Below are 25,956 nucleotides of genomic sequence, written 5' to 3'. Positions count from 1 at the left end.
CATGATTTAGCCTGGGTCAATCCTTTACTGTGATCCTGTTGAAGTGTGAGCTGACTGTAGACTGGAGAGGTTAAAACCAGATAGAAAAAAACAAACATTTTTTACTCTTTAAAATATTGGCTATTATGAAAGTGTGACAGGAGTTGATTTCTAATTTATCTTGAATCTTATACAGAAAAATATTATGTGGCTTTAAGACTCTAGAAGATGGTTTGATTTTGTGTTAGGATGATTTAGTTTGACCTTATTGACTCCATCATGTGGAAACAATTAACTTGAGAATTTTCCGCAATTCATAGCTAATTTAGCCACTTCATTTTTAGTAAAAACTATTGCAAAACGTACCACAATATAAGAAATCAGAGCGTTTGAAGCTCAAAGGTTTCTGGGGGAGGACCCCCTAAAACCTTTTTTTTCAAAATTCAACCTTATTTTCAAAATTAATCTTGAATAATATAAACAAGGTCTCTACAATCAGTATTAATATTGAGTAGAAACAGGATGATAAAATTAGTCAATAAGGTTCAAAATGTGTTAAAAGTGTCAGAAATGTTGCAAGAAGTAACGAAAAGGGGCAAAAAGTGTTTTTTAAAATTGCATAAAAGTGGCAAAAAATATAGCAAAAATAACCTGGCAAAGTAGTGGAAAGGGGTTTAAGAGTGGCAAAATGGATGAAAAGTGTCAAACATTGGATTAAAAGGGGCAAAAATGATCAAAAATGTGTTAAGAGCGGCAAAAAGTGTTAAAGAAATGGCCAAATGAATTAGTGAAAATGGGTTAAAGGGTGTAAAATGAGTCAATCTTGGTGCTAAATCACAACAGGAGAGGGACAATTCTGTGGGCAGGCCTGTCTGCTTGTGGCCTGCTGCATTATTGATAACATGGATAGATCTAACTGGTAATGCCTGAACATTTCCTGCATTTTGAAAGAAAACACTAATACTAAATATATGTTAATCAGACCAATATATTTATTAATTTTGTTTATTTGAAGTCTGGCCCCCAGAGTCTTTGTCCAGACTAAATCTGGCCCTAGTGCAAATGTACTTGATGAGCCCTGATCTAGTCTGACAGTATTTCTCAGTTTACCATAGAGCAGCACAGAGCCATTCAGTGTTTTAATGGATCATTGCTGTCTTATAAAAGCACTCTAACATGCGGTAGCTGCGCAATGATCCGCTGGTCTACGTGGATCATCACTGCTCTCTGTATTATAAACTCTTAATTTATCAGAGCCACGTCTATTGGAACCTTCATTGTGAATAAGTTGTTGCATATAAGCTATTAAGAGTCCATTTTGCTCAACACTTCAATGAATAATAAATTATAACATTTCAGAGACTGGAATTTTCACCTCAGACACAGGACGTATGCCACAACAAGATGATCGTAACACACACTGTTAAAAAGAAGATGACTCGTGCGTCTCAAATAACGGTTTTATCTCCTATTTGTCCTCCTGTTAAGTGCGTGATGTATGCTCTCTCTCTCTCTCTCAAGAAACGATGACAGCACGTCAAAAGCAAAATGCAAATGTTGCACCCTTCAGATGAATCCTCCAGGACACGTTTTGATTCACTTTTTGCAACTTTTATTCACATAAACTTGCCCACAGTTCAGCACAAGCTATTGCCGTTTTCAGCTCTTTTTCACAGAATCTCCGTGAGAATCACGTCCTTCCCTCCGTTTACATCTCTTAAAGGGGCAGTGTCCTTTTTCTTAAAGGAACGGCAGAAACAATTTTTCCTCCACAGACAATATATAAACATCACAGTAATGCTATTTTTAGCTGTCTTTAACTTAAATATTTCTAACTAGATGTATTTCAAATGTGAATTCTCTCTTTGTAGGCAAGACTTAATACACTGACATAAAGGTAAACAAGGAATTATATCTTAGCTTTTCCAGTGCGTTACACCCTCCCCACTAAAAAAATAAAATGTTGACAAAACATTTTCCTTTTGAGTAAACAAACATCATTAAAATGCTTTTAAATTTAACCTTAGACTCAAGATACCTTTAGATGAATATCAATAGAACAGTAATATGAGCATACAAATATCAGTAACTACACATCTGGTGACCACAACAGCATGAGTTCAGGATAAATAGATAACTATTTCTTTTCCTGTTTTGTTGTATTGTCCAAGTCCATTAAGTCACATATGGCAATAACTACCATTCCAACACACTTAATGTCCTTTAACATTGTGCATGCTTTAGCATGTAGTCCTTTTGAACGGAAAATCCTTTTTGTGTCACTCTGTCACCTTTAACACACTAATTCCTGTAATAAACTCACTTATCAACATATGTGTAGTTCCTTGCATTTTCCTTTAAAGTCAACAGAAATAATTTCTGAAACATGACTAATGGATTACTGTAACTAAAATATTCAGTGTCTATTCATCTCTTAGTTAACATTAGCTTTAAACTATGAACTTTAGCTTTCAATTTCAGTAAATAAACTGTCTCTCATAATATCTACTGTCTAAAGGGTGTGACACTAGGCTTTCCTAACTCATATGTAAGGATACGTCTTGGTTGACGAGTTCTCGTAGAGTGTCTGGCTCTCTCGACTTGGTCATCCTCTGAAGACACAGCATGTTCATCATACACCTGGAGCTCTGGTTCCTGAACTTCAAAGTCTGAATCTAGGCTACAGCTCATCTCCTGCTCCAGCATGTCCTCCTCCTGGGGTCTGGTCTCCTCCTCTGCCTGATCCATGTCCTCAGTAGTGTCTCCTCTTTCCTGTGGCTGGGTCCTCTCCCCCTGGATGAGTTGTTCAGCCTCAGTTTCTACTCTGGGATGCATGGTTGCAGGGTTGAAGACTGAAGCATGCGGGTTGAGGCGAGTGCTGGGTGTCATTTCAGGCCACCACATGCTGTACTCCTCTTCACTTGAACTTTCTGCATCTTCAGCGGGTATCTGAACTCTTTCTCTTGGTCTGTGTATGTTCTTTTCTTTCATCTGATCCTTGTTCCTTTCTTTTGGGAGTTTACTCTGTGCATCAACAAGGTAAGGGCAAGGTAACAGAAGATTTCTGTGTAGCACTCTTTCTCTACCTTCTCCATCTAGAGGTCTTACTACATATACAGGACCGTTTGTTCCTCTTCTTTCCTTAACAACATGTACCTTGTTTTCCCAAAAAGCACGTATTTTTCCTGGTCCTCCTTGTTCTGACAGGTTCTGAATCAGTACATGGTCTCCAGGTTGTAACACAGAACTCCATGTTTTCTGGTTGTAGTGTTTTTGTCCTCTTTCACACGCTTTTCTCATGTTTTCTTGAGCAATGTTATAAGCTTCTTGCATTGATCTTTGCCATTTTTCAGCATAACCTGCATGTGACTGTGGGTTTGCTTGTTCTCTTGGAAACAGCAGATCAATGGGTAAGATTGGCTCTCTTCCGAAAAGCAGGAAAAATGGTGAAAATCCTGTCGATTCATGGACAGTGGAGTTATATGCATGAACCACTTTGTTCAGATAGTCTTTCCAGTTTGGTTTTTGAGTTTCTTCCAGTGTTCGAAGCATACTTGGCAAAGTCTTGTTCAGACGTTCTGCTGGGTTAGATTGCGGATGGTATGGCGTTGTCCTTGAATGTTGAATACCACTGTAGCTTTGCAGTTTCTTAAACAGCTCATTTTCAAATTCCCTCCCCTGGTCATGGTGGATCTTAGCTGGAAAGCCGAATCTGAGAATGAAGTCGTCGAAGATCTTGCGTGCTGCTGTTTTACCTGACTTGTTTGGTGTTGCATAGGCCTGTGCGAATTTTGTAAAGTGGTCTACAACCACCAGTATGTATTCCACTCCACCTTTGCTTCTCTCCAGATGCAGGTAATCAATGGAGATCATTTCAAATGGTGCTGATGTTGTTATACTTTATAGTGGTGTCTTTGTCTTTCTGTTTGGTTTTTTCTGTTTCAGGCAACGACATACCTTGGTAACATAATGTTCAATGTCTTCTCTCATCTTTGGCCAAAAGAATCTCTCTCTGGCTAAAGCGATCACTCTATCAGCACCTAAATGTCCCATTTCCTCATGCAGTTGCTGATAGATGAGTGGCTTGAACTTCTCAGGAACCACAAGCTGAGTTCAGACGTTGGTCTTTCTGTGCAGGATTCCACCTTTGTCCAGATAGAGACGCAGCCACTCCCTCAGGAGGCGCTTGACAGCTGCTGGCTCCCTGATTTTGTCTTTGTATCTCAGACGATCATTTTGTTGCTTTAGAGTGATAACTCTGCTTATCACCTCATCCTCTCTTTGACCTGCCTGAATACTTTCAGCTGGTATTGGTTGGATGGTTGTGTCACGTGCAGAAGTCAGCTCAGTCAAAACATCCACCTTACAGGTAATGGCTGAAATCCAGTCCGTTTCACCTTCTTTTTGAGCTTGTAGTCCTTCCTCAATTGCAGCAATGTCATCTGGTTTACACTCCTCCATGCATTCTGACATAATCTTTTCCATTTCTGCAGGCCGACGTGAAAGACAGTCTGCATCGCGGTTGACAGTTCCTGGTCTGTACTTCAGGGTAAAGTGGAAGTCAGCCAACTCTGACACCCACCGATGCCCTACAGCATTCAGTTTTGCAGTTTTCATGATATATGTCAGAGGGTTGTTGTCACATAATCCCCAAGGTGTGATGAAGGCAGTGCATGCTCGGCTCTCTTCACTGACGAAACCTTGATGATATGCTTTACCTTGATCGAGTACAGTAAACCATGAGTTTCCTCCAAGATTCTCCAAGATTTCCTGAATTCTTGGGATGGGATGGCGATCAGGGTGTGTCTTTTCATTTAGTTGTCGATAGTCAATACACAGTCGGATGGAGGAGTCTTTTTTTCTGACTATCACGATTGGTGACGAGTAAGAAGAGGTTGACTTTTGGATCCATCCTCGGCTGAGCAAATCCTGAATGTGTTTTTTGACTTCCTGATACAGGTGACGTGGAATGGCGTTGTATGTTTTGGTCACTGGGATGTCATCTTTTAGACGTATTGACATCTGCAGGTCAGGAATGCATCCTGTGTCCCAGTCATCCCTAGCAAACACCTCACACTCTTCCTTCAGCATTTGCCTTACTTTGTGTTGCTGCTCTGTTGTTGAGTGGGAGAGATCAACAGGTGGATCCCAGCATTCTTTTACAGGTTTGCCCTCACTGTAATTTTCATTTGTCATTTTCTGAAACTGTGTCACTTGTTTGCATTCGCTTGAATTTTCACTTTGTTTTTGTGGCTCTGGTGATGCATCAGTTGTTTTCTCTTCAACACTTTGTATGGTGTCTACTGCATATAACCACCCTTGCACAGTTCTGTTCTGTAGTCTGATATCATCATCTGTGTTGTTTTCAACTACAACTGAGATAGTAGCTTTATCTTCTGTAAGTAACTGTATTAACTGTTGTTTTATCAGAAGTCCAGCAGACCAAGGTGTGCTCTCGTTTGGTCCCAGTATTGCATACTGTTCCTTTAATATGTTCTTATTGAGTTTTCCACAAGCAACCTTTACCATCTTGTGCTTTGGGATGATAACGTCCTGTCTTCCTAGCCTTGCAGTTTGACTTTCTGAGCTGCTTTTCTGGTTTTTCAGTACTGAGTATACTGCTTTGGCTTTTTTGTGCCCAACATCAAGTGCTGATCCCAGACTGTGCACAAATTTGTTTGTCATTGCTCTATCAGTAGACGTGCTGGTCTGTGCTAACTCTTCTATGACGTTGAAACCTATGATTGGTCTTACAATAGGGTCCGTACTCACCAAGATGGGTACTAAGAGTTCACTGTCCTTATTTCCTGCCAGGTTGAACTCCACTTCAATCCATCCCTCGTAAGGTATTTTAGTTCCGTTTGCAGCAGAAAGGTCCAATACACCTTCATCAAGAAGCTCTTTCACAGGTCGTATCTCAGCATCTGGTAGGTGTATTTCTTTCCACTTCATGTCGACCATGGACACTTGGGATCCTGTGTCCCATAACACTGCTGTAGGAACTCCTCTCAGGTTGCACTGAACTAGACTTTTTCGTCCCACCAGCTTGGCTGCCTTCTCCGGTTTCTTTGACAATGGAGCTTGGTTAAGTAGTGCAGCATCAAGGTTTAACTCATTGCAGACTTCTATTTTACAAGTGCTTGCAACAGTCTCTTTTCTTTTGTGACAACCTATAGCCCAATGTTCATTACTGCCGCATTTGTAACAGTGCGTGCATCTTCCCTCTGGATTTGATTTCTCACACTCACGACACTTTCTTGGTTTTCGTTTGGGAGTCGCAGAGTTTTTCTGCTGAGCTTTATGTGTTTTGTTTTCTTCTTTGCATGTTTTCACTTGACTAAGGCTGGCAACATGTGTAGTGAGATTTTGCAGTGCTTCACATATGACTTTATTTCCTGCATCAAGCTTCTCAAGTATGGGGTTGGACTTAGATGTAGAGCTTTTGTTTTTCTTTGAGACACTGACCTGCTCAACTTCACTGTTCTCCTCTTCATGGATCATAGCCACTTTAACTCCTCTTTGTTTGGAAACCGACAGCAGTTTATTTCTCCTCTCCACTTCCACACTGTAGGCAATGCTCATCTTCTCAAGCAGCACCTCATCTGACACAGACAGGTCCTCCAAGTAAGGCTTGATATCCACACGAACTGCATCATCCTGCAAACCTGTCAACACTGTTTGCAAGAACTGGGTCTTTATGAGCTCTGGATTATACTTCAGCCCTGCCTTGGCTCTTTCAGATGCAAAGAGCACTTTCTGTCTGAGGTCCATGGTGCGGATGAGAAACTGGACAGGGGTTTCTTTAGGCTCTTGGACAGCACGGGTCAATGAGTGATACAGTTCAGTGGCATCCTTTTCAATGTCCTAAGGACTTGCCGTAAGGAATTCAGTGACAGTTTTGGTCTGCTTTCAAGGTAGCTCTTCAGTTTAACTTCAGGTGCAATGGACTGAATTACTGCTTCCACTATCTCCCCTTCTTCATAACCCTTCTGTAGACCACGTTCGATTTGTCTCTCAAGGCTGGTGAAATTCAGTTTGTCTTTTTGTCCAACTTCACCTATTTGTCCAATAATTCTGAAATCCTTTCTGTAAATGGGATGCACAAGGCTTCTAGTGTGCTCTGTCTCTTTTTCTGAATGTGTCAAGCTACTTGGATTCTGCAGTGAGAGCTCTGAGGGTGCAGTACCATCTTGCGTCAGTAGAGGGTGCTCTTACACTGTCTCTGGTTGCTCACTGATAGCCTCTTGAACTGCCGATGCAGCAGCTTCACCCGTGGTTTCAATCGCTTTTTCCAAGTTGTCAGTAAAATCATTTGTGGCCAAAAGCACTGATAATCCTTTATCTTCTAAACCTGTTATCTCCTCACTCTCTAAACAACTCAGGATTAGCCTTCTCAGTTGCCGACAGGACGGGTTTGCTTCAGGCTTAAGTCCGAGTTCATCACATACTGCACTGCACTGCGTCTCTTCAGTAAGTCCATATTAGCTTCATAGAGGTGTGCTGTCTTGTGTTGAAGCTTCTAAGTCCCTCGTTTTAACACATTTCTTCCGTCATTTCCTGCCGATGCTCTCCCATACTCGTTTTTAATGATGACTTTTGAGATGCGCATCATCATCAACGAGCCAAACACACACGGATCACATCTTAAAATAATGTAAAACTGAGTAGAACTTGTCCAAACGTGGGTGTTTTATTTGATCTTAAACGTATTAATGATAAATACTGTCAAAAGGGCAGAAACAGAAAAATGAAAGCAACAAACTGGCAGAACGATCTGTGAGGGGGAGCTGCAGGTGTGAGGCAGGGCCGGTTTTAGCTATTTAGAGGCCCAGGGCAAAGAAAAAACATGAGGACCCTCCCCCTTTAGCTAAAAAGTATCAAAAATTAGAGAAAAAAAATAGAAAGCATCCCTTTAAGTTAACAGAGTCACAGAACCACAGTAAATGTCCAAATATGAAATATAAATACCCAGACACCCATAATTCATCAGCTCTTTGAAAAGCTTCTCACAGAAACCCCTCAGAAAGTAGGTAGTTGCGCCCCTGTGTCTAGTGTATGAGTATTTAATTTCTGTAGCAGAAAAACTACAACTAAAACAACCTGCAGAGAGGCAGGAAAACATGGAACATGGCACACAGACATACATGCCACCCACAGAAAAGCAGAATGTCTGTGAATGTCAGCATTGGGCTGGTTTTGGGCTAGTTTTATTGGTCATTGGGCTGGTTTTGTCACACAGACCTGGCAACCCTGCCCAGGATGCCCAGGGCAGGCGACGCCACTATGGCTTACTAATGGAAACCCCAAACTGACATGCACCTGTATATTAGATAAAGAATTTCAGTATGAAATCCTGCATTTGTCATTGGATCGAGAACCCTTGATCTTAAATGCATGTCTGACATTTGAGACAAATTAAACAGCTTGAAAAATGTTTGATGTTTCTGTGAGTTACAAGCATTTTAATCATAGATAGACTTCCTGCCATTATAGACTTACATTCTTTATCAACAACTGCACCTCTTCAATATGGCGCCGGTGTGACGCATCTCTCCAGTAAACGGTGGCAGCCCAGGTGGTATTTATGTGTAGATATCTCTGATGATGTTACCTCCTGCTCTTTCTATCATAGTTCTCCAAATGGGAATGCACACACATGCTCTTCTCTCTCTCACAACTCACCTCTGCTTGTATTTTGACTGTTTATATGCTCAGTGTAGAAACATCACAGATTTTGATTATTTGATCGGCAAGAAATTATAGTCTCATCTCATAATAAATAATAAATACATTTGACAGAGTGTTTATTATCAAAAACCCTTTTGCTTAAAAAGAAGTCATCTCTAGGGATGCTGCTAAAAGATTAAAATCAGAATTCTCTGTAGCTGGCACCAGACTTACTAGTAAGTTAAACTAATTTTCAATATTTTCTATCAGTTCAGGTCTACAATCCAGGTCAAATGTTCTGTCTTGACTGTAATGCAGCCACTCACCACTAGATGTAGCTGTGTTTCATGGATACTGCTTTGCTGCCACAGAACTCTTGAACCTGATGCAAACAGCATCAAACTAATTTTACTGTAAGCATCTTGCAGGAACAGCACAGTTGGACACTAATTTGATTTACAAAATGGGATAAAATTGCCGTAGGCTTTGTCAGGTTGTACTCACATATGACCACAGCATCAAGTGACAATATCCAGCACAGGAATGTGGATGTCAACCACTGAGGAGGACTGAGGAGTGCCTGTGCTATCACTGTTAACTCCACACCATTTACCCACTGCCTCCATGATTCTACTGTAAATAAAGAGTGGCTATTTTGACTGTTTCCTGCGTGTTTTCCAAACTTAAGATGAGTCAAAAACATGCAATTATAATTTGCATTTGTGTGAAATGATTTGTGTGGGAACATCAGTGATTATTTCATCTTTATTGTGAAAAAAATGATCATTTAGAAACATATTTTGTGTGCTTTTCTTTGCAGCAAACACTAAACATAATCTTCAGTCACTCAAATAAAACTTGACAATTTAGAAATAGTTCAGGTTGGATACGCCAATCCATTTATTGATAAAGACAACAAAACATCCAATACCTCAGTAAATCACACTAATACACAGTCCTCTCACGTACCACATTGACAATCACATCCTTCATCACCTCATCACTGCTGTCAGACTGCCGACCTCCTCTCAGCGTGAGACACCTGCTGCTGATTAGCATCCATTAAATACTTTTGCACAGCGCCACCTTTTTGTGAACAAAAACAGCAACAAAGACTAGTAACCCTGAATGCAATGTGCAATAGTGGGCGATGCCCAACGTTGGGCAACGCCCACATTGGGTGCAATAGGGGGCGGAGCCCCCCTATTGCACCCTGCATTGAGGGACTTCTCAACGGAGAAGGGAAGAGGTCGGACCGAACCACTGTGAAGCACTGGAGGGGGGCAGGGTCAATCTTAAACGCATTGTTTTGCATCTACAACTCACTTAAGTGTGTTCAGAGCATATTATAAGATATACAATTACATGTTTACAATGACATAAATTCTTAGGGGACTATACAATGAGTTCAATGACCCCCACCCTCCTCCGTGATTTCCGCATATGGCACCTGCTAACAATTACACAACTATTACAACACATACGGTATAATGCAGCAAAAATGCAGAACATCTTTATTAGTAAGGCTGTGAAAAAAAGGTGTTGATCAGCTTGAGTGGCATTTACCATTTAAAATCTTCAAAATTGTAATTTTCCAGAAGATTTTACACATTTTCAGGGACTCGTATACACGAACACATCACCCCCATTCTCGCTTCCCTTCACTGGCCCCCGTTAGTTTTAGAATCCATTTTAAAATTTTAATGTTTGTTTTTAAGTCATTAAATGGATCTGCTCCTGAGTACATCTCTGACCTTTTAGAGGTTAACACCCCGTCTAGATCTCTGCGATCAGCAGATCAACTCCGTCTTGTTGTTCCAAAGTCTAGATTAAAAACCAGTGGTGATTGAACTTTCTCTATTGTCACACCTAAATTGTGGAATGAGCTGTAATTTGAAACCAGAACGTCCCCCATCTTACCTACTTTTAAATCACATCTTGAAACTTATTTCTGTTCCTTGGCTTTTAACTCAGCATGAGAGTTGTGTGGTCTACTGTGTGTCTTTTATCTGTGTTTATTTGCCCTACTGTGTTTCTTTTTAAGTTTATTTTAGTCCCTGTGAAGTTTTTATGTATTTTATGTTTTTTATGTTCACTGTGGTTTTTACTTGTTTTAGTCACTGTGCAGCACTTTGGTAAACGTAATGTTTTGTAAAATGAGCAATATAAATAAAGTGGATTGGATTGGATTGGATTTTCAAGATTATGACATAAATTCCTAAAGCCAGACTTTATTAATTTCAGGGTTGAAAATAAACTAATTACATTAACTCATGTTTCACAAGTAGCTTTTTGTGTATTTGTACTTTTTGAGTACATTTTAAAATCCATAGTTTTACTTTTACTTAAGTTTAACCAGATTAACTGTACTTTTACTTGTGTACAAAAATCTTGTACTTTTTAGTATTGAATGATGAATTATCAGTATCAGAAAATTTCCACCGATATTTAACGCTTATATTTTGGCTTTAAGAATCTGCATATATCAGTTGTAAATAGTGTCTGTATGAGCAAATATGTTAGTGAAGTTTTAGGCTGGACCAACAGTGCACTCAGAAATTTAGACCCCTTCTCTTTTTTCTGTTATGTTGCAGCCTGATGCTACAGTCATTTAAATTCAGTTTATTCTCATAACCTACCTGGTCTTTTTTTTCTCTTTACATCAGTGTTTCTTACATTTTAAAATGTATTTCAAGGATTTCAGTTTTAAGATGGGAACTTCGTTTTAATGTCGGTATCACCTAAAATAAATTTGTAAATATTGCCAATGGGATATCGGTAAATATCCAATATAATGCATCTCTAATCGCAAAAGGATGACTTGACAGCACTTAACAAAACAGCTGCTGTATTTGACTTTATTATAGGGGTGTGACATGGCCTAAAAACCTGGCTGCTGATCCATATTCTCATGTTGTTATTGCCTGTAAGGAAAGACAAGGGAGGAGGATTGAGGACTGCCTGTGCTATCACTGCTAACTTCATACCAGTGCCACCAGTACTCCATTGTAAATAAATAGTAGCTATTTGGACTGTTTTCCTGCATGTTCATTCAGCCGCCAGAGTCTCCACTTTAACATTTCAAATCTCACAATCAAACACAACTTCAGAGTAAACAAACTAAATGTGGGTAGCTGTTAGCTACCTGCTACACTCATTGTGGTAGTTATATTGCTCCCTCCCCTCGTCTTTACAGAACAGTGTAAACCCTCGTGTTGTTACCACAAATCAGAGTTGGTGAAGACTAAACTCCAGTGTCACTGCTAATGTGTCAGCTGTCAGTCAGGACTCATGAGACACGTTCTCCTTTCCAAACATTTATTTAGGAAAATTTAAAAATAAGATCAATGATTAAAAATACCAAATTAAGATTTAATTTGGTATTCAAATTAAACATCAAAAAAGAAAATACACATACAATCACAAAAGTCAGCCAGTCAGGAACAAGACAGTTCATATACACAAAGCGCCCTCTTGTGTCAGCGAGCTCAATAGTATGTTTTTGTTTGCTCACTGAATATTCAAACATGCAAACAGAAAATATTTAACAGATGACACAGTTTCAAACATGTTAGGTAAAACTTGCTGGAAAGACAAAACCATTACATAATTAGTAGCAACAAAACAACCAAAGAAAAGATTTAAAAAATCATCACCTGCAATGGAAATCTATTTCACTACAATTATTCAGCATGGACATTGGTTCAAACAAGAGATTTGTTACAATTCTGTATTGATCAGACACACTAAGACAAAAAAGTTTTTGGTTTCCAGTTTCCACCAAGTTTGAGGGAAACAGAAAACTGTGACTGCTTGTTAGGAACATTTCAATAAAAAAAACAATTTGAAGCAAAGAGATCCACATCAGTGTGATGCTGCCACTCAGTAGTCATTTACATCATCTTATAAAAAAATCTATTTCAAAAACTAAATTTATCACTCACAAATAATATTTACAACTGTGACTGGAATCAATACATACAACAGTGACTTGTATTTACAATCTTTAGTTATCAAAACTGTGGGTCTGTGGTGATGTTCCCAGAAATTTTAGACAGAAATATTAACAATTGTAGGAAAGTTATCTTCTATTCACACTGATTCAGGGAGAATGTAGAGAGACAACACTTTCCAAAACAAACAATCTGATAAATCAAAGAGACAAAACACACAGGTTAGATTGTCCTGTCTTATTGTACTTCTGTCCAGCTGTATGGTCAGAAAACAGTCAGATTCAGAACAGAGCTGCAAAGCTGGAGCTGAACTGTGAAAGAAGATCTAACATCACCAAAACAAACAACTTCAGGCTGGTCACTGGTAAAACAGAGGACTATTATTTCTCTGTCACCATTATTGCAAGAATATTAAACATTCAAGTTTTACATGGTTAATAAAAAAAATCCATTCTCATCATTTTGATTTATAAAGTCTCAAGAGAAAACACCTGTACACTTTTTTTCTACCAAAAGCTTTTCTTATTAAATATCCATTAAGTGTGTGAACAGAGATCCTAAAGCTGCTGTTAGTGAACAATACCTATCAACACTACTTTATTAACACTAGTCTTTTATGATAATGAATGATTTGCTCTTCACTTCCTAAACTGCATTATTACTGACCCAGCAACACTGGAAATACAAGAAAAGCTGTCTGTATTTTTGTAGATTTTTTTTCCTGGCAGGAAAATTTTCTCCACTAAATAGTTGTCAACACCACTGAAGTCAAGGTCTGGTGAGTGCAATGTTGTTTTCTTTGTGATTCCAACAATGTCCAGGGTGCTCCAGGGTGCTGAATGAGGGCCACAAGTCTTAGGTAAGGATTCATTCTGTCTTTTGTTTAAACTGTACTGTAAAAATTTCATTTAGTCAGACAGGAGCGTTTGTTTACCTGCTTTACCTGTTTCAGCTACTTCCTGTAGCCTTCCTCAGAAGTGTCACGTGATGGTGCTGTGACGTGTCCTGTAGGCTGCTTATATGGTTTTGTCATACAGTAGGGGAAGCTTACGCCCCCTACCTTGTGTGACAAGGTGTAGGCTCCCTCGTCCCGGTTCATGCCCCACGGACCTCGTTTGCAGGTCTCGATGGCCTCTCTGATCCAGCGGTGGTATTTGTTGCTTTTGGCATGGATGACCCTGGCGTTTTTCCAGTCCACGATGTGGTTTTGTCTTTTGCAGTGGTCAGATATTTGATTTGCTGATTTCAAGTTTTCCTGCTCTGCTTGGTCTCTTATTGCTCTTGTTTGTCCGTTTACAGTTTCTTTTTCGCATTCTTTTGGTGTTCTTTTTTTCCGAGTCCCAAAAGGTCTTCCTGTTTCCCCCACATATGTTTTATTGCAAGATAGACATGGTATCTCACATATTACATCACATTTGTGTTCTGGCTGTATTCTGTCCTTTTGGACTAGTAACTGAGTTTTGTGTGAGGTTTGACAGGTGTGTTTATGTTGTGTTTCCTCATGGCCCTCTGTATGCGTTCTGTGACCCCCTGATGTATGTTAACGTGACTATGGCAGGTTTGTTGATGCTGTGAGTGTTCTGTTTCCTCTTTTTCTTTTCGGTGTTTGGTGCCTGCTGTTTTCCTTTGTCTATAGCTCATTGTGGATAATGACATTTGGTGAGTGCATTGTGTATGTGTGCCTCCTCCTCCTCCTTGTCCTGAGTGTCTGTGATGATGGTGGTCTGGTTATATAGTGTCCTGACTACTGACAGTTTATGTGCTGTTGGGTGCTCAGATGTCCATAGTAGGTATTGGTCTGTGTGTGTGGGTTTCCTATGTATTTTTATGTTCAAGCTGCCGTCGTTGTTGTGGTGTATTTTAAGGTCCAAAAATGCTGTTTCTTTGTTTGACTCCTCTGCGTGTGTGAATCTAATGCTGCCAGTGTGGTCAATGGTATTCAGATGGTCTGTGAGCTGTTGTGTGTGGGCTGTTTTGATTTTTCCAGAAAGTTGTCAACATATCTTTTCCAGAGTGTGATTCTGCAGTCAGATGGTACTGTGGTGATGGCTTGTTGTTCCAGGTCTTTCATTAAAAAAAAGCACTCATTATTGCTGATAGTGGGTCTCCCATTACAAATCGTTCTTTTTGTTTGTATACTGTTCCTTGGTATTGAAAATAAGTGGATGTGGCTATGAATCTGAGGAGTGTCATGTATTCTGTTGTGAGTTTGGTTCCTTTTGGGAGTGATTTGTCCTTGCTGAGTCTGCTATGTACAATGTTGAGAGTGGCTTCAACCGGGGTCTTTGTGAACAGAGATAGTACATCGTGGGATATGAGTATTTCATCTGGTTCTATGGTGATGTGTTTGAGGTCCTCTGCCACTCTGGAAAAGAACCAAAGAGGACATCGAGATCCGCAAACGAGGTCCGAGGAGCATGAACTGGGACGAGGGAGCCTACACCTTGTCACACACATGGCATGCGGTCCTGGAGAAGGTGTTAGACGGTAGGAGGCGTAAGCTTCCCCCTACTGTCTGACAAAACCATATAAGCAGCCTACAAGACACGTCACAGCACCATCATGTGACGCTTCTGAGGAAGGCTACAGGAAGTAGCTGAAACATGTAAAGCAGGTAAACAAACGCTCCTGTCTGACTAAATGAAACTGTTACAGTACAGAGGGCCACAAGTGTCCAAAACATATTCATCTTAATATCTTGTTTTTCTAATGCTTACATTAAGTGTAAACATGTTGTTTTGAAGAGATAGAATTTTTTAAAAAGCCCTGTAGCAGCTTCATGGAGAATTCAATGAAAGCTGCCACTTCCCTCAACTCTTTTTGCCCTCCAGGCTTCCACATCAGTCACATGACTGAAGATTAGCTTAATTGTTGTAACTTTGTTTCCAATGAATGTTGGGAGGAAAATGTATTTGCAAGGACAGACACACTGTTTTTATCCGATGTACGAAGTCATTTTGTGGCCTCATTCAACACTTTAAGCATCTTAACATCCTATATGACTATTATCATTAAATCATTAAGAAACATCTTCATCTTCAAGTTCATTTATTTCTTGCTCATGCTTTTTCTTCAGATCCTCTTTTTCTTTAAGTCCTTCATCATGCTTTTTCTTCAGCTTGTCTCTTACAAAACATTTCCTGTTATTCCATCGTAGTCTCCTGAAACTGAACAGTGGGGAGTGCAGATATTGTTTTGGCCTCACTTATCACACTAAACACTCATACTGGTCAGTAAACACTGCCCTCTTGGGACATCCACAACATCCTTTCTCAAGACCTAACAAAACCTAACTCGATCAGAGGTTACCCAAGGACAGCTTTGTAGTAGTATATATATAAATAAGTGAGTATATTAGTAATACACTTATATGCAAAACATGATACATCCACAGCTTTTTCCTCAGATCCTCTATTTCTTTCACATCTTGCTCATGTTTTTTCCTCAGATCCTCTCTTTCTTCTTGTAACAGCCTGTACTGTTTCTTATGTCTCCTCTCTTCCTCGTACAGTTGTCTGTCATGCTTTTTCTTCAATTTGCGCATTTCCTTCATGCGTTTCTCTTCTAGTGCAGCAAAGTCTTTGTTGTAATTTTTTCTGAACTCAATGAATTCTTCAGCTTGTTTTCTGGCCTCCTCTTCATTCCTCTTCTTCATGTCCTCCATTTTTTTCTTATAGTTTTCCTCTAGTTCTCTTCTCTCCTTCTCCTCCTGTTCTCTTTGTCTTTGATCGTCCTCTCTTCTCTTTTTCTCAACTTTTTCTCTTTCCTGATCATACTCCTCTTGAAGCTTTTTAATTTTTAACTGTTCTTTATGTCGTATTTTCTCATTTTCAAGCCTTCTCTGCTTCCACCATTCAGTTCTTTCCCTCTCCCAGTCGTCTCGCTGTTTTCTCAGCTCTTCTCTGCTCTGTTCCCACTTTTTATCAATGTTTTTTTTTTCCTCTGATTCTAACTTTATTTTTCTCTCCAGTTCTTGAAGTTTTTCCTCCCACTCTTTCTGTTTAAGTTCATCCTGCCTTTTTCTCTTCCTGTCCTCCTCTTCTCTCTTTTCCTGCTCTTTCTTCCTCTTTTCTCGCTCCTTGTTGATTTTTCCCTCCATTTCTCTGAGTTGTTTCTCTCTCTGCTGTTCACTTTCTTTCCTCTGTTTCTCCATTCTTTTCTTCATTTCTTCCATTTCTTCTTCATGTTTTCTCTGAAGCCTCTCCTTCTGTCTCTGCATTTCTTCTTCCTTTTCTTTCAGGATCTTCTCCACTTCTTCCTCTATCGCCGCCTCGGCTTCCAGGAACATATCAGATGTGTAGAAGCTGCCGCCATTGTCTTCAAGCATTTTGTTTGCTTTAGTCAGTAACTGTCTGACTTGTGTGCGGTCTGTCTGGTTCTTGTTATTGAAGACCTGGTATCTTCCTCCACAGTCCTGGATCAGTTTTTTCAATACCTCATCAGAGTTTCTAAAGTAACTCTCAGTTGACTGACTGAGATCATCACCTCTGGTGAATACAACAATGATGAAATCTACTGCATGCTTTCCAAAATATTTTTGGATCAGTTCCACTGAGTCTTTTTCCTCCTTAGTGAAGCGGCCGATCTGCAGCACTAGCAGGAACACATGAGGTCCAGGAGCCAGCATGCTGATGCATTTCACAAGCTCCTGCTGAACATCCTCATCAGACAGAGCTGTGTCAAACAAATCAGGGGTGTCGACCACAGCCACAGGCTGACCATCAATCTCTCCAGTTGCTTTTTCACAAGCCTTGGTCACAGACTTTGAGCTGGAATCAGAGAAAAAACAATCTTTTCCCAAAATGTTGTTTCCTGTCGCACTTTTTCCGCTGCCAGTCCTTCCAATCAGAACTATCCTGAGACATTCTCTGCTCTGGGTCTCATTATCAGCCCTTCTCTGTTTCACATCCTGAAGTTTAAGTCTAGAAAGTTCTTCAATCAGAGCCTGAATGAACATGTCTTTGGTGAAGTATCTGGATTCTCTGATCCTCATCTTTTCCAAAGAATTCAACAGCTCTGGTATCTGCTGGTTGTCCTTGATGTTGAGAACAAAAGATCTCCCTCCACATCTCTGAATGATTTCTGTGATTTCCTTGCTTTTTTCTACAAAGTTAACTACAGCTGGATCTTTGGGATCTGACTCTGACGTGAACAGGATCATGGTGAAGTCATTGACTTGAGACCCAAATGTGTTCTGGATGGCCTCTAACTCTCCCTTGTCCTCATCAGTGAGTGGACCCACAGGTAGGACCAGGATGAAGGCGTGGACACCTTCAGGATCACAGAGTGAGACACATCTGAGTAATTCCATCATCGCGTCCTCCCGTGGTTTTTCACACAAGGCAGGAAGCTCCACCAGGGAAACCCAACGTCCACAAACCTCTCCCTGATATTTAACACACTCTGATGAGCTGGAGACTGAATGAAGACCTGTCTGACCTAAAATGGCCTTTGCTGTTGAAGTCTTTCCTGATTTTCTTCTCCCACACAGAACCAGGTTTAAAGCTGGTTTGTTGAGTTCAGACTTTGGTCTTGTGGACTCTTCAGTGAAGGTGAGGAAGTTTCCATTATTCGCACACACATTATATCCAATCCTCTCCATTAACAGACTATCACTGTCTCTAAGCATATTGATGCATCTTCCTCCACAGTCTTCAATCAGCTTCTTTACAGGTCTTTGTATATCCTCTCTGTGTGTCATGATGACCATCGAGTGTTTGAAAGCATCTTGACCAAACAAACTCAGTATGAACTTCAGTGTTTGTCTGTTCTCTTCAGTGAAATCAGAAGGTTTCACTAACAGCAGCAGAACATTTGGTCCAGGAGGACAAAGACTCACACAGCTCTTCACCTCTCTTCTCACAGCCTCCTCAGACAGACTGAACATGTTTGGAGTTTTCACTATTGTTACTGGGATTACTCTCCAGTCCCCACTGTGGGCCTCTGAGTGATTGGTCTGAAGTTTTTGTTGATGAAAAGGACGATCTCTGATGATGGAGTTACCAAGTTTTGCCTGTTGGTTCTCACTTTTTCCCAATAGCACAATCCTGATTGGTGATGCTGTAATCATAAAAAAAAAATAAAAAAATAGAGCAATGTTTAGAGCAATGTTTAAAAATATTCATTCCCATTTAGCTGTTTCATTGTAATTGTTCTGCATATCACAATGTTAAACAGTAATATGAATTACAGAGAGCAATCTTTGAAGATAATACACTGTGACAGCTGCATGATGCACAAGTTGTCATTCAATTGATAATGCTGCCTCTGAAAATATGAAAAATATATGTATGAATAATGCGGAATATTCTTTTAAAAGTTAAAGAATATAATCTATGAAACAAGTTGATTATTGTCAAAAGGCCTGCACCGAACGACTAATGCAGGATTTAAAAAAAGTTGAATAATTTTAGTAATGATAATGGATGTTGAGTGCTCTTTGCCAAAAAAAGTTTAGTAAATTGTTATATATGTATGACAGACATCAGTATGTTGTGGAATAGATGGTGCTGAATTGTGAATGCAACATGTTGAATGTTATTAAATGTCAGTCTGAAAAGTCATTCCAGCTTTGTCCTCATTAGGACTAATGTTCTGATGTTTGAAGGACTTGAGTTAGTTGAGCTTTAGCTACAGGTGATATGAGGGAATGACTGTCAGCTCACAGTGATAATGTATGAAATACTTCACATTCCTCTGGAAAAGCTTTCATGGTACCTGATAGTGAATTTGTATGGCCAGCTGTCCTGCTACTTGTGGATAATCCAAGTTTTGGTGTTATTTGGGTAGATAAAAAAAGACTAGTTTTAAACCAAGTATATGGCTGACTGCAATTACTTGGGATGCCTGTTGAAATGTCAGACTGAATTGTGTGTTCTGGCAGGGTGATTTGTTTTTGGGGGGTGTAACTGTGTTGCCCTTTGTGTCTGGGTTGAGAATTGAAAGAACCCAAAAGTTTAAAAGATAAAGCCCTGATGGCATGAAACAGCTAACCTGACACACCACATCAACTTATGTTTCCATTGCATGAATGTATTTGACATTCATCTGGGAAAGCTCCCATAGAAAGTGTTTGGGAAGGGCAGGACTTTTCAAAAAGTTGAAAAGGTAATTGGAGTAATGGTCTGTAATATTCATGATGGGCCAATCAGAGCAACAAATGACATTGTGCACATGTGCTACTCTTGTGCAGGTAACCCCTGCCTAATGGCGGCTTTACACCTAACGACTTTTCCTCTAATTTCAAAGTCGCAGACAAAATTCCAAAGTCAGAGTAAAATCATGGGTGTCTTGCTGAAGTTGCAGGTCGCTCCTGTGGTCTCAGTTGTTAGGTGTAAGGTGGTCATAAGACTCGATTTTAGCAGTTTTAACCCTCGGGCATACCTTAAAATTGACATACACAAATGGTCTGTCTCTTAAAAGTGCTATAGAAATGTAATACATAAATAGTTTTGGCTGACGGTTGAGGTCAGCCCTACACATGGCAACGTCTGTGAGTATGTCAGTTGGTAAGTAACTGAGTGAGTGACACTGTTGTATGAGCCAACAATACAGAGTTGCTTTTGCTTGTACTGAATGCTGGCAGTGATGGCTGCCTCCACTGTGTGAACTAGGCTGTAGTTAACATCATGTATGTATGGCTCATACCAGGGCTTGACATTAACTTTTTTGCTCACCAGCCACGGTGGTTGCGGTCCTGCAAACTTACTAGCCACTCAGTATTTCCACTAGCCACAACTTTGGTGTTCGGTAACTCTGAGCTATATGCAAAATTTGGTACAAAGGGTATGATATGACACACGTGCTCTACTTTCCCTCACCAATATGATCAATATCAGCTCTCCTCTTAATAAAGCACTTCTCCCTGTACATATGAAACAGCACACTACTGAGATATGGGTCAGACTGTTAGAGACAGTCATCTAAGAGTCAAGACTCTTAGATTTTTATTTTCTTTATGGATATTAAGTTTATGCTAATATTAAAATACTATTTATCGGCTGTTTATTAGGAAAAACTACAGCAGATTACAAGAACATCTCTAATTTTCACTCTGACAAATCTCCACCAGAGAATATTAAGTGTCCAACTTCTCCTGTCCTCTGCTCTATACTGTATGGAGGAAATGTTTTCATACATGTGTCTAATACTAATTAAAATATCTCCTTAAATAATAGATGACTTACATTTGGTGGTGAAGCTCACATTTGGAGAACATTAAACAACCGATGTATAAAATAATAAGAAAAAAAAAATCACCATTTAGTTGAATTCTCTTTGACTCCTAAGTGATCAGTTACAGACTTTTATCCTTCTGCCTCTGTTTCTCACTGCCTCAGTGAACTGATTTAAAGTTTCAGAGTTTCTCTCATCTTTTATAACCATTAATTATCGATTTATGGCAAATTTTTAATTAACCCTGAATATACAAACGTTTAAAAATTTCAATGACATTTAAAGTATGTGCACCTTTGCGGAGGTTTTTATCATTTAGATCGCCTTCATCAAACAAAGAATATAGATGGAGCATTAATCAAACAATATTTAGACACCCCGCCCGCCCTGACTTGCACGAGTGACAGAGACACACAGCTGGAGCACACACACACACACACACACATCTAAACGGTGCTGACGCACTGATCATCCATAGATAGAGAAGCGCTTTAAAGTAGAAGGATAAAGTTATGGTCTGAGTTTATCCTGCAAATTCTGAAACATTTTCCCTAAACAGAAAGAAGCCTTCAGTCTAACCAACATGTCAGTGCGAGTGTGTGTCTGTATATGTCTGTGAGTGTTGCGTTTATGTGTGTCATACAGCATCAAAGCCCTTGGCACTGCGTAAAAACGCACAAATGGATGAAGAAACCAGCCACTTTTCTGATACTCAGGAGGGAAATTTGAGCCTTTAGGTGCCAAATGGCCTCTATGTAACAAGCCTAAATCATAAGGGCTAACAGACAAACACTTTCAGAGTGAAGCTCAAGTTGTGACACTAATAAATTCAACCCACCGTCGTTACAGTGAGTCACGCTGCTACCCGCCATGGCCGAAATCCACCCGCATTTGGCTAGTTGGCGGGTGTAAATGTCAAGCCCTGGCTTATACATACAGAGTCGCTCTATGGGCGGGGTTTAGTTGTGCTGAAAGCCCTGTTATGGCTGCCTCCACTGCTCTAAATACTCAGATATAGCTTTAGCCTGTTTCACCAGAACTGGGCCACATTTCTGTATAACAAAGAATAAAACAAACAAAATAAGCTTTTCATGTAAGGAAAGATGTTTTTACTCCTCTGCTGAGCTGCTTTGGCATGACTGTGTGATAGCTGAGGGGGAAAAGGGAACTTGCGTAAATGCTTGTGGACTAGCTGAACGTAAGCTTGGCCTTAGCCAGAACAACACATTTCCTTATCACAGCTAGCACTGAGAGCAACACAGAAAGCTTTCTGCGAAAGAAAATGAAGATGCCACTTTTCTGCTCCCTGCTTTGGCATGACAATGTGATAGTTAAGGGGGAAGGGTTACTTGTTGTATACAGCTAATGAGTTGTTGTGTCTCAGCTAATGACTAGCAGGTCTGTCATTAGCTGGGACTGAGCCGAGCGGCACTTCTGTCTGAACCAGACGTGTCTAAATTCAAACAAGCGCAGAGAGCAACACTGAAAGCTTTCTGTGACAGAAAAAAATGTTCTCTCTCCACTCCCGGTCTGTTTCGGCATGTTTTTCCGATCATGGTGGTGGGGATTGTCTCCCGTTGGCTGTTAGCTTGGATGTCGCAGTAGGACTGCTGCTGTTTACTCTGATCTAGGCGCTGTTCTTGTTGAAATCAGGGCACAAAGCCACACCAACAGCTTGTCTTGTGCAGAGGAGTGCTTTTTGCTCTTTTCTTGTAGTTTTGTCTTCCATTCGCACAGATATAGCAAAGAATACAGAGAGCATATTTTCCCCTCTGTTCTCTACCTGCAGCTCAGTCTATGTGTGTCTGTATTTAACCAATATATGGGTGTGTGTATATGTTTGTATGTCTGAATGTATGGGTGTGTGTGTATATGTTTGTATGTCTGAATGTATGGGTGTGTGTGTGTATATGTTTGTATGTCTGAATGTATGGGTGTGTGTGTGTATATGTTTGTATGTCTGAATGTATGGGTGTGTGTGTATATGTTTGTATGTCTGAATGTATGGGTGTGTGTGTATATGTTTGTATGTCTGAATGTATGGGTGTGTGTATATGTTTGTACATCTGAATGTATAGGTTTGTGTGTATATGTTTGTATGTCTGTATGTATAGGTGTGTGTGTATATGTTTGTATGTCTGAATGTATGGGTGTGTGTGTATATGTTTGTATGTCTGAATGTATGGGTGTGTGTGTGTATATGCTTGTATGTCTGTATGTATGTGTATATGTTTATATGCCTGTATGTATGGGTGTGTGTGTATATGTTTGTACGTCTGAATGTATAGGTTTGTGTGTATATGTTTGTATGTCTGTATGTATGTGTATATGTTTATATGCCTGTATGTATGGGTGTGTGTGTATATGTTTGTACGTCTGAATGTATAGGTTTGTGTGTATATGTTTGTATGTCTGTATGTATGTGTATATGTTTATATGCCTGTATGTATGGGTGTGTGTATATGTTTATATGTCTGATTGTATGGGTGTGTGTGTATATGTTTGTATGTCTGAATGTATGAGTGTGTGTGTATATGTTTGTATGTCTGAATGTATGTGTATATGTTTATATGCCTGTATGTATGGGTGTGTGTATATGTTTGTATGTCTGATTGTATGGGTGTGTGTGTATATATTTCATTTTCATGTATTTGTTTTTTTGGACAGGTTAAAAGAAAGAACAAAAATAAGTAAAATATACAAAGTGTTTAGTCAGGAAAAAATAAATAAATAAATAATTAAAGAGACAACTCTATAACAACATAGATAATCATACCTTGTTTGAAAGGGTGTAGGATGAAGTTGATTAAACTTATCTAGTCCTACCCCTTCATTGTTGTGTTTTTAATAATTTAATCTGTCGGAGCCATGTGTAGGAGAACAAAACAGAAGGAAAGAAGGTGCATCGCTACAAAGGCACATTGCTTTATGTTCTAAATCTATGTATCCATTTCTTTCTTGTATCCATTCAGGATGAGATTGATATAAATTTGTTTGAACTTATTAAGTGATCTGCTGGTTTTCATTTCTTCGCTGCAGTTGTTCCACAGATTAACTCCTTTAACTGATATACAGTGTGTTTTTGCTTTGTATGTACCAGCTGTTTTTTGAAAAAGCATATTCCTCTCAGATTGTGCTTGTTTTTTTCTTTTTTGAAACAACTTTTGGATGCCCTGTGGTAGCTGATTTTGATTTGCTTTGTGCATGATTAGAATTGTTTTGAGGTTGACCAAGTCCTTGAATTTTAGTGCTTTCAGTTTGATGAAGAGTGGGTTTGATGGTTCTCTGTTGGTGCTGTTATTTACTCTTCTTATTGCTCTCTTTTGAAGTTTGAAAATTGTTTCTGTGTTTGATTTGTATGTGTTCCCCGCACATCCACACAGTAGGTAATGTATAGAAGAATGAAGGAACAGTACAAGGTGTATAGTGATGACTGGTTTATAAGATACTTGACTTTATGTAATATTGCAATTGACTTAGCTATTTTAGCTGAGATGTACTGTATATGTGACTTCCAGGATAGTTTACTGTCAATTATGACTCCAAGGAATTTTATTTCATTCACCCTCTCTATTTCTGTGTTATCAATCATGAGTTTCTTTTGTGAGTTAATTGTCCGATTTCCAAATATTGTGAATTTGGTTTTGCCTGGATTTAATGTGAGTTTATTTGAGTCAAACCACGTCTTCAGTTTCTTTAATTCATCTGCCACTGTATCCAAAAGTTGTTCCAAATTATCTCCACAGCAAAGCAAGTTAGTGTCATCTGCAAATAAAATGATTTGAAGTGTTTTGAAGTGGTGACCTCTCCCTCTCCCGCTGCAGCCCTGGCATATGACTGGGGCTTTGTGTCCAGGCCACTGACGATCAGGGCATTCATCCTGGAATACTGTTCCAGGTCTGCCACACGGCCTTCCAGCTTTTGTATATGTTTGTATGTGTGTGTGTGTGTGTGTGTGTTGCAGCAGTCTTGCAGTCCTCTGAGGAGAACGAGGAGCATGTCTCTGAGGTAGTGGAGGAGATAACCACAACAACTGTTGACTTTGTGATACAAGCATGAAATTTGGTACAGTTATAGCCAAAGGCATTCAAAAGAAAACTGGATATGGAGGCATCCTGAATTTCAACATAGTGCCCACGGCAGCCATTTTTCAAAATGGCCACCAATGATAACCGTTTTCTCATCAATTTTCTTATCAGGGACGATAATAAAGGAGGATGAAGAATTAAAAATTGAAGAACAATTATTATGACAATAGTCATATGTCACAGACAATGTAATAGAGTGGATGTCGAAGCACAGCCAGGGTACACTGGTGACACCACTGCTGTGAAACTCAGCATAGGGTTCAGTGTCAGCTAAATACATTAGCCATTAACATCATTATTTCTCTAGTCAGTATCAATCTACTCCTTTTAGTGATAGTTTAGTGGTAGCGTAGTTTAGTTTCCTAAATGCTATAATGTTAGTCCCACATCTAGTTGATATTATGCATATTTAGATGTAGTCAGATAGCCGCACCTGAATTGACAGGATGTGCCAACGCAAGAGAGCCGAGCCTTGGGGCTTTACATGACTTCATGTAGTTACTCGGATGGTGTACAGATCGCACAGGAATTAAATGGCATAGTCAATTTTTGTAAGAAGAGTTGTGTGAGGCAGTGCAAGTGCAAAAAACTGTACATCCCTTTGTTTCTGTGAAGGAGAATGTTGAATAGACTGCTGTGACGGACAGAAGCTCTTTCCCTCGCTTTTCATTTTTTAACCTCATTTTATACATTGCTTAAAAAACACCTCACTCCCCTCACTCTCCTTTTTCCTCCCTCTCCCAGAAAAATAACAAAAAAAAGTTTTCATTGCTTCACTGAAGGTTATTTCAAGTTCAAGTTTATGTAAAACTTGGGGTAAATTGTAAATAGTTCTTTTACTATTGTGATCAAAAATATTGATCCTAAACTCAGTCCAAGTTCAAGTTTATATAAAACTTAGTGTAAAATGTAAAAAGTTCTTTCAGTCTTGTAATAAAAACACTGATCTGAACCTTAATTTAAGTTTCAAGTTCATATAAAACATAGTGTAAATTTGAAATGGTTCTCTTACTCTTGAGATCAAAAGAATTGATCTGAATCTCAATTCTGAGGTGTCTCTAATTTTCTAATAAACAAAATATAGCAGGTAACAA

The 25,956-nt window shown here is 39.5% G+C and overlaps 1 protein-coding gene across 1 annotated transcript; it reads right to left on the bottom strand.

Annotated features, from left to right (window-relative positions):
- Positions 1–11,939: 11,939 nt before the first annotated feature.
- Positions 11,940–18,770, bottom strand: LOC121506675 (GTPase IMAP family member 8-like). Its single transcript, XM_041782516.1, has one exon. The coding sequence runs from the start codon at positions 18,667–18,669 to the stop codon at positions 15,898–15,900; it is 2,772 nt and encodes a 923-aa protein (XP_041638450.1). The 5' UTR covers positions 18,670–18,770; the 3' UTR covers positions 11,940–15,897.
- Between the last annotated feature and the right edge of the window lie 7,186 nt (positions 18,771–25,956).

This window comes from Cheilinus undulatus, unplaced genomic scaffold (assembly GCF_018320785.1).
Source record: "Cheilinus undulatus unplaced genomic scaffold, ASM1832078v1 Contig7, whole genome shotgun sequence".
Lineage (NCBI taxonomy): Eukaryota > Metazoa > Chordata > Actinopteri > Labriformes > Labridae > Cheilinus > Cheilinus undulatus.
Note: the sequence above shows the minus strand (reverse complement) of the source record. Positions and strands in the feature narration are given on the sequence as shown.

Bases quoted from the DNA above. Each gene is read 5' to 3' on its own strand.
- LOC121506675 (XM_041782516.1), bottom strand. From the start codon at position 18,669: ATGATTACAGCATCACCAATCAGGATTGTGCTATTGGGAAAAAGTGAG.